This window comes from Varroa jacobsoni, unplaced genomic scaffold (genome assembly GCF_002532875.2).
Source record: "Varroa jacobsoni isolate VJ856 unplaced genomic scaffold, vjacob_1.0 scaffold_925, whole genome shotgun sequence".
NCBI classification, from domain to species: Eukaryota; Metazoa; Arthropoda; class Arachnida; order Mesostigmata; family Varroidae; genus Varroa; species Varroa jacobsoni.
In genome coordinates, this window is record NW_019213827.1 from 1 (window position 1) to 9,774 (window position 9,774).

General features: G+C 40.1%; 1 protein-coding gene and 1 long non-coding RNA gene across 7 annotated transcripts in view; one reads left to right on the forward strand and one right to left on the reverse strand.

The window, feature by feature from the left end:
• Positions 1–6: 6 nt before the first annotated feature.
• LOC111265044 (uncharacterized) overlaps positions 7–9,774 on the forward strand; it is a 30,264-nt gene continuing 20,496 nt past the window's right edge. For 4 of the 5 annotated variants that reach the window (XR_015312899.1, XR_015312900.1, XR_015312901.1 and 1 more), the window contains exon 1: positions 7–3,651. This is a non-coding gene — a long non-coding RNA (uncharacterized LOC111265044). The remainder of the gene's footprint in view (positions 3,652–9,774) is intronic. The other variant, XR_002683240.2, reaches the window with a different exon arrangement.
• Positions 4,418–9,774, reverse strand: part of kcc (solute carrier family 12 member kcc) — a 229,155-nt gene continuing 223,798 nt past the window's right edge. For both annotated transcript variants that reach the window (XM_022841387.2, XM_022841390.2), the window contains 6 exons: positions 9,478–9,549; positions 9,083–9,250; positions 8,741–8,848; positions 8,168–8,394; positions 7,685–7,818; positions 4,418–6,973 (listed from right to left, as the gene is read on the reverse strand). In XM_022841387.2, coding sequence (XP_022697122.1) covers positions 6,882–6,973; positions 7,685–7,818; positions 8,168–8,394; positions 8,741–8,848; positions 9,083–9,250; positions 9,478–9,549 — 801 coding nt within the window. In that variant the 3' untranslated portion in view covers positions 4,418–6,881. The remainder of the gene's footprint in view (positions 6,974–7,684; positions 7,819–8,167; positions 8,395–8,740; positions 8,849–9,082; positions 9,251–9,477; positions 9,550–9,774) is intronic.

The following is a 9,774-nucleotide window of genomic DNA, read 5'->3' on the forward strand; positions in this document are numbered from 1 at the left end:
TTTTTTATTATCGTATTTATATCTTTCGTCGCTGCTTCCTCCTCCAATATTCTTTATCGCGTCTTTCGTTTCGAACGTATCGCAGCCGAGATCACATCTTCACGTCGCTCTGCTCTTCACCCCATGTATGTATCTGCTACTATAATGATAGCATTTTATGTAGTTATAGTAAATCGGTTGACATTAGTTGATAATTAATAAATGGTAGTAATATTATTATTATACTGTCTCAACGACGTTGCTGTTGTTCCTTAATCGATGATCACGCATTTATTTACTTAGGGATTGTTGTAAAATTTCAACGTTTTCTAATATGGCTTTAAGGGTAGTAAACACTACGTCTAAAAACTGGTGTTAACATTACACCCCTTTTGCTCTCTTGTTGTTGGTGGTAGTATTTCTTGTCCTGTAGTATTGATGAATACGGTCTTAACCATTATTAGGCTTTAACTTGTAGTAATTTATAACACGCTATATCTACTATGATAGCCCGTTTATTATGGAGTACGTGCTCTTTTATAGGGCTTTTTTTTGTTTATATATATGTGTATTCTTATATTATGGTGTATTTGCTTGTTAAACGTTGCAGCGTCCCACTCGACGGCCGCATGCTGAACGATCTATCGTATTCATCGACCATGAAGTGAGTGCACCCGCCAGTCTACCACCGAACCAACAGTCATCAATTCTTATATCATTCAAGCACCAATCAGCCGTTCGTGCGACACGGAGCACATTCACTGATTAGTTGAATACCGATGGTCGACTGTGTTATTAGATGAGCTTTTTAATGTTGTTATTGTTTTATATCGTCTGCTAGGCAGTGGGACAGACGGCATGAGTCGGCACAAAAATGTAAATGTCATGACATAACCGGCCAGATAAGTCAGCTTTTTTTCGTTATTCAATAACGTGAGGCCTACGTATGGGTTCGATTTCCCTTTCGTGGACTCAATGACTCACACGGATAACAAACGTTATGGCTGCTGAGGCGGGAAAGAGTCGAGGCGCGCTAACATCTAGCAGATGCAGTCTACAGGGCGATCTACTTCAATCTTATCGATCTGCATTGTTTCCCTTATTACATTTGCATTCACTCATTAGAAAATTTGAGCTGCATAAGTGGTCATTATATGGTAAGTCTATATGATTAAGTAAGCTCCTGCCGATTCGTTCATCGTAGGCCACACTTTATATCGGGAACCTCTATCCCAAACAGAGAAATTTCAGTACCTGGCATGGTCAACGTTTTCGTCATGTCGTTTTTTCTCCTGTCGTTCTCTAGGTGCCAACTCAGGCTCTTTTACTCGAAAACATCTGATGAAGTTGACAATTGTTGCTAGCCATTCATTCTATCGTACCTTTCTTCTCACATTTGATGAAAACACGCTTTACAGTTTTAATTGCTACTAACTCACCGATTCAAGTTACTGTCCTGCTGCTTACACACATGTTCAATTAGTCACTTTACGACGAATGCAAGTTGGTGCGCGCGTGTATCAGATCAGCAGGGCTAAGTTTAACTAACAATGCTTTCATGTACACGATCAGTCCATTGTTGATAAAACAGCACTATATGATTTCATCTTGAATACACTTTTGTGTATTTTTGTTTTCCTTATTTGCTAACATTATCATAATCGTGATTATTATTATAGTAGTAGTATACTATTATTATTACCATGGTTGTTGGAATCATTAGTGCGTTGACTTACTCATGTCTAGTTCAATTGCCAAGTAAGTTCATCCGTCGTGCATCCCATTTCTAGAGTAACAGATATCATATTAATAGCACTATGTATGTATCTATATTATAGACTATAGTAACTGCAACAACTCCCATGTTTCTCATCGTTCGCGCTGCCTGTGAAGTTCCACGCGACTATTGATTTTCTGTTTTCTCTTTGGTTTCAATTACAGATTCGTTCAGATCATATTCCTCATTCTATTGCACAGTTTCTGCACGCACACGCAGGTACTAGAACGCAAATTCACGATTCGGGGTGCGTGTGTGCGATGCGTTCTCGTCGTATATTTACTATTAATTGTTAGCCGTATAACTATGTTGTGCCCCATGCAATGATTATGCTATTTAATGTTCTTCTGATGTTTATTGTTGCTGCTGTTGTTGCTGTTGTTATTGTCGTTATTGTTCAATGTTGAACGTGATTCGCTAACGCCCTTAACGTGTCATACCCGGTGTTCTATCTTTGTCATGACGCGATATTTTACAGAAGTTTGTACTTATGCGTTAATCTATCAGCGTACCCAGGATAAATAGCTATTCTCTCTCAGTGTTCCTGACGTCGTTCGCGACCTGCTCCGTATATACTATTCAACCTAATGTTGTTCCGTAGCTTCTTCAACTTCTTTCTGCCTCTGCCGCTGCTCGCTGTAAGCGTCGTCTTCGGATTTCGATAATCTACCAATCAATCGTCAATTATTTCACAGAAAATCTGGCTAAACGCAGCACTGTCTGAACAGCATTCTGTCTCGGCGGGAGAATCGTCTGCTTTAGCAGACGAAAAATACTCGGCACACGGTTTAATTTACTCGATAATTTTGTTTATGGCCGTTTCTAGTTTTCTGTATAGGTGCTTTACCAACACAAGTTGTAAAAAGTGTGTCTTGTTTTGATATACTTGTTCAATTGTCATCCATGAGAATATTTTATGTATTTGTTGTAGTATCTAGAAGTGGTTGACTGCCGTCCGGGAAGCTGCTCTGGGAAAACACCTCGGCCGGCGGGTCCACCCCCGCACCCACCGAAGTAGTAACATGCTCCAAGCATACAAGTCGGACTGATATAGCAGTACGGCGCAAGTTAAACGAATCTGAAAAGGTTGTTGATACTTTTCGCATTTATGTTTGTCTGTTAGTATTCTCTCTTGACACTTGACAAATCTATTTGTCACACGCACGGCTCATAACTGCCACACAGTTCGGGTATTCATAGGCATACGCTCGCGTGTGATGCCGAATGGGTACCTACACACTCAGTATAGAAATTCTAGTAACTATTTGCGACATTCGTACTAAATATAATTTTCTTATTTCAACGAAATTAACTAAAATGAAACTGTTGTAAAGGGCGGTGACGACGCAGACAAACACGCTGTATAAAAAAAGGTCAGTATTTTTGCTTAACCTATTTACGTTATCTATTATTATGATTACTTTTGGTGGGGATTGCGAGTATCAGACCTGAATTCTGTTGTTGCTTTGATACAATGATTATTGAAGGGAAGGGGAGGGGGGGGGGGCTTAGGTTGTTGATTCTGTTTGTTGCCGCTCGTTATCGACATCTACCGTTTGCATCGGTTTGTAGTGAATTTCACAGTTTTTGTACTGTCTCTGTTTGCAGTCATCACGATTTATCGCGTAAATCTGGCATGGATGATTTGACGTGAAAGCGACGTTAACGGAACATTTCGTGCAAACACATGCGTTCTCCAGCGTCGTTTTTCTTCCAAAGAGCGTGCTCCTTTGTAGTGTTAAAGGTTCATGCCAGGTTAAAATGTGAGATAACATCGACCAAGTTGTGCCTCGCTCTCTGGTGCCTCTTCGCAGATTCGCAGTAGAGCCTTAACAAGCATTTGTGTCTGAAAGGTGCCGAATGCGCAGCGTGTACGTGCCCGGACAAAACGAAAGGTAGCTTTCACTGTCGCATTGTTACAATAACGATATAGTTGTATCAACGTTGTGATTGAGTTATCTATTTAACTGTATTTATAGTGTGTTTTATCGTGCTCTCGCTTTCTACATGAATTTTATTAATGTTTGTATTAGATGTATATTTAAGTATCTACATAGCCGTTATATTTTCACCGCATAGTTATAATTAATAGGCAAGGACCCTAGTCCGTTTATGGTGTAGACTCCAAAAGATTACCTTCGTTAACTAAATTTATCGTTAACCTTATATTTACTGACATGCATTAAGTCAACGGACTACTTACATTCATTCACCTCGCCTGCCATAACTTCCAATTATATGAATTATCGTATTTTGTGGCCCAGTATACTACTAATTAACTAATAATAATAATAACAATGACAAGTTCCATTTGATAGCTCGTACTTCTAGTGTCTATCGATCACAATGTTACTATGTTTTCCTCTCATTTCAGAACACATGAATTTTTCTCGTTAGCATACTTTAAGTCGTCACTTTTCCTATATATATATATATATATATATATATATATAACACGAAGGATAATAACACATCAGTCATAGTATTTACTCCTATTTATAGGAAGGATATCACTATGATGCTAGAATTTTAACAGTGTTTAGTTTATCAGTGGCGTTTGTAAATGATCATCCTGGTTAATCTCTTGGTAATCTCGTAACCGCATCAGTGTATATGTGTGATGAAGTAGTGTTATAATATTTATAATGATAAGAACGAGGATTTACACTAGTCCTTATTTATTATTGAGCATGAATAAAGGTAGCGTTATTGCTATTTCTTACGCCTTTCTACTGGTAACATGTGGTTGTTGTGACTTGGTTTTTTTTCAACATAGCCGAGCACTTTATATAAATAAATAGTTTCAGAGGACTCGGAGCTTTTGTCGCATCTGTACACCGTGGAAAGTTAGCGTCATACAATCGCAGATGCTGGTAACTCTGTGCCATGTAATCGAAAACGGACTCTTGTTATCTGCGCCGCTTAACTTAGCTAAATTTAGAGCAACTGAACGATCCTGAACGATATTTATGAGCAAACGCGTTACGCTAGCCGGTTTTATCAACGGATTGTTTTTCATCTTAGCAAATAGACGAGACGAATGTTAGCCTATTGTTGTTTTAGCGGACTACATTTAGCGAGACAGCATTATTTCGAACGATCACTATCATCAGCAGCAGCAGCATTCACTGGCTACCTCATTTGTTATTGACGTTGTTATTATCTACGCAATACTATTTTTGTGTTGTAAAGTAATAGAGCTGAAGTGTTAGGCTTCTCAAGTAGCGTCGAACGGTGATGGCAAACTAATAGGAGGATGGAAACGAAATGCCTATTTTTCTTTTTCTACGTCTGTCCTTTCTGTAACGAACAATAAGTACAACATTTGTTATTGTTATTGTTGTTGTTGTCGTTGTTATAATCGCAAGCCCCCAATACCGGCAGTCGGCTATCAGTTGTTGCAACAACGATTACGTTGTGTCCATTATCTCCATTGTCCTTTATATATAATTGAATAAGGAATAGTAAATAAGTAGTTATGATGACAAAAACGTGTAACAATATGTTTACACATACATATGTATATAATGTGTAGTTAGGTATCATATCATCCATTGAATCATAGATCATTTTTCACCCTCGTTGGTAACGCTGACTAATTTGGTTAACAATATGAGAGCATCAATTTAAGTATCATTTAATAACAGCGCCGTGCTGTTTTTAGCGACCGGAACCGAGTTGTTGGAAGCTAATTTCCTCTTCCTGTGGGAAGTTCTCTAATTCTGTAATCGTGATCTCGTCACAGAGCAATATAAACTGGCTTTGTGAAGTCGTAACTGACTGCATATATAAATGATTACGAAGTTCACAATAACATTATTTAGCACTATGGCCTAGTGCTCTTTAACTAGCTCATATTAACTTTATTTTTCAAAATTCTTATCGAGAATTCGATCGGCAAATGATTTCCCGTGGACGTTTTTTTTCCCTGGTCGTAATATTGGCCGTCGTGCCTCAAGCACACACCATTTTTACAGTTAAAGATGATAAACTTGTGTGAACGTGAAAAATCTGTCCTATACGACTTACGTAACAGCTTCGATGAACTAGGGGATCGTCTGCCACGATGAAACGTTTTGCACTAGACACATTGCTCGCCAATCGGGGAATTGTCTACTGAGTTTGGCGACGGTCTGGCTATCGTTGAAATCATGCGTAACACCCACACGACATCTGTGAAGGCCGGCCAACTATTAAATATTCACAGGTGTAGTAATATATGCTAGCACATAACAAAATCTATTGTCATTTAGCCTCAGACAAGCGATGACAGACGAACGCAAGGAACGGAATTTCCTCCATTTTCGCGTTCGAGCCGTCCAATAAATACTACCTTTGCTGTTTAACGGGTTCATGCACGGCTGAACCCTTCTTCACCGCTGCTGCCTAGTGCACACTGAACAAGTGAATCTGTGTGTAACAGCAGCTACAGCAGATTTAATGAGCAAGTTACACGTTATTACATGTATTGTGTTTGAAAGGGCCTAGCATTGGCCTGCTAAATGGAGTTCCGTGAAAGCTTACTTAGCTTTGGAAATGTGCTACAGCGGGCCTTAAGCGATGGCACGTCTCGCGCGGCGAGGTGTAGTTACCAATAGTAAATTATAGTAACGCTTTTCGATGACTGCTTTTGCTGCGGCTGATTGCGTACGGTTCTTTGATGTAGATTTGCAATTTGATCGACCTATAGTTAAGACCTTTAGCCCTTTCTGTAACTTGGTCTTTGCCGTGGCCATGTTATTCGTTCGTTGATGTATAAGCATTCATTTTACTGTTGGAAGCGAAGTGGACGGCGGCTAGCAGCTCGGTCGGTTTATTTGTCGTTAGTACCGTTAGCTTAATTATTTCTTTTCCATATCGTATAATTCATATTGTTTGTCCTAGTCGTAGATGGCAGCCTTCTGGCCGAAACGGCGGAAGGGGATCTAAAATTGGTTAGGTGCGTGCAACGGTCGTCTTGTGAGGCTTCTTCCGGACATTTAGGCTTCTGCTAACTTTAGGATTGTTTCCCTATGCGTATTCAATGCTGGACCCGTGCTCGAGCGGGCTTATCAGTACTAATCCTGGCAGATCGCCTTCCCCTGCAGACGGCTTATAAGAGTGGGGTTTAGAATGTCGACCCCGCTTATGAGTAGATGGTGATAACCTCCCGACCTCCTCCACGAACCATCAACACACGTTCTAGACCTTCTGTCAATACTTCCAAGAATTCCATATCTGGAATAACAGTAGAACGAACATTATCATTTGTAAACGACGTACATAGAGTCAACGTAGAAAGAATTTGTTAGAAAAGAAGTGGGTTCAATATGACTGTTCATTCATCTTGACTTACTAACACATACATTTTAGCATACGTACTTTGTGCCTGTACCTGAAATAGGTGAGGGTTTAATCATACGCAAAGATACGACCTAATTAATTAGTGGCATGAGACATACAATAGTGTTATAAGGTTTGCGACATTATATGTGTATACATTCTCTACATGAAATATAGGAAATCAGAAATAAGCCCTTTATAGACTTTAACGAAAAGCTGTTTTTGAAAAATAGACCAGGCTTCTGCAATCGTTGCATCCTTACGTTAATGGTGACGATGTATAAGCAACATTCTAGGGTACTGTATAGGTATACTTGACTAGGCGCTAGGAAACACCGAAGATCTGTGGTGAACTAAATAGCCGCTGATTTTTTATTTTTGCCAGCAAACGCATGTGGAAAAATCGGATTTTCATCATCTCTTCCAATAACATTTTCGACATACTGTCTGCGGCAGCAGTTACCGATACACAAACAAACCGATACAAACAGACTTTTTTCAATACGGCACAATTCTGATGCGGCATAGACATCGTTAAATCGATTTGTTTTCTTCATTCCATTCGCTTGAGATGGGGTAATACGTTTAGTTAATACGCAAACTTACAGTTCTCCTCTCCTTTTGCGATGCGTGGCGGACCCGGGAGATTGATAATGACTAACTGAGAATCGTGACTCTTGGCCACTATCACCTCGTTGAGCTTAACCGCCGTATGCATACGTCTCACGTTTGCTTCGTCCCTTGAAATGAAGTAAGTGAAGAAAAACATGTTAGGTTTTGTACGTGAAGCTGACGCGACAGGTCCGACTGGGCTCCTCATACCGAAAGCACTGAAGAAAAGTTGATGTGAGGGTTCCCTTGCTCTTTTTTCTACCCATTAGTGAATTGAGCATTGTCTAGTAATTAGCTTTTCGCCAGTAATTGGCTTTGAGCAAACCTATGACAAATACGTCATCTTCTGGCGAAAACACAGATATGCATAGATATGCATCTGTCCAATCTCTTGTTAACACGTGAAATAGGTGGCCATTGTGATTATGTTTTAGCTTATGGCGTATTGCTGCTATCAGAACAATAAATGTTGCATACGGCTTGATTTTGAGTAGGTTGTCGAAGCCTTCCGGTGATGTATTAGGGCCTGCGTCTGAGCTGGGTGACGCTGCTTGCGCAGGAGTTGCCGATTGCGCCGGTGAGGCCGCTGCTGGCGACTTGTCTTTGCCGGCCTGTGAAATTGGCGTTCCATCAACAGCTGTCTGTGAATGCGCTGAACTACGGCGCGAGCCGGCTGCTGATCCACCACCGCTGATTTGAAGCGACTGAGGTCACAAAGTTATCGGAAGTAACCGAAAAGCGGAAGCAACGTTACTAGGCGTATGCGGACGATTATTTCCCTATTATAATTTAGTATAGCACTAGCGGAGTCGTCTTTACAATGCTTGTTTGTTGCTTCATCTTTTGTAGAGTAGAAATTAAATTCTTTCAGTCGTTTTCGTAACTTCATAAATTATCGGTTGGCCCTGAAAGAGCTAGGTCGAACGATGGCTATCATGTTAATTGCGCACCATTAGTATTTAATTTTTTACAACAAGCTGAACCTTCCAGCACCAGTAAAAGCATTGTCTGGTTATATTATCGTTACCTATTGCTGTTATTTTTGTTTACCTGGACATCTACCAGTTCATATCCGTCGGCGTTCTCGTTGAAGCGAACCCTCGAAGTGTGGTTTTGTCCACCGCTACCGTGGTGATGATGATCCATGATCGTTTGTACCTTTCAAAAACACAGAGTAAGGTGTATAGCAGTTAGCTCAACCTCGGGCGTCAGCAATAATTGTGAAACTGCATCTCCGTTATCGACCTCTCACGTATGCGTCGCATGATACGCGTTGCATTTTATGCATACTTTGATTCGAAACTATCACGATGAACTTCAACGTAGTTAGGAGGAAAGCTGCAGATCATACATTTAAATATTCCATCCATCTTAAGCTATCTACATACGTACCATGCTGAGTGTCTCCCGTCGATTGAGGCGGAGGTGTTTGAGCATCTCACTACGCTGCTCCATCATTAGCGTACGTTCGTATGTGTATGCCGAAATATCGCTTCCGGTCATCTCGACAACCTCCACTTCAGCATCGATGCGGAGGTGATACAGGAACGTCGCCAGATCCTGTGTAAACAGCCAGTACAGAAAACAAGCACATCTTTTGCTATTGAGTAAATGATTTTTGCCGTTAGTCCCTGTGATATCATCCGCAGAGCACACAACAGCTGTGTGCTCCATATTGACCCCTTTGAGAATTACACACGAAGAGCTTTTCTATAAAATTAATTGACTGATCATGAGATTTGCGGCCTCTTATCAGAAGCAACAGGATCTCTCTGCAATTAGCTAACCTTTTTCATCTGGATAGAATTGTCCTCGAGTTGGGCAACGGTGAAGATGCGCAACTTGCAGTTCTTCCAAACCTGGGGAACGTTGAGAATTAAAGGAAAAAATTATATTGAATAATAATAATAATAGTAGTCAATAATAGTCCAATGTCTCTGTATTCGTTTTTTCTATCTTAGTGGTAAATGATTTTTCTGGCAGGGAAGTTCGATCGAACTACATTTCCCTTTGCATCAGTTAAAATTGAATGCCACGCTATATATATATATATATATATATATATATATATATATATATATATA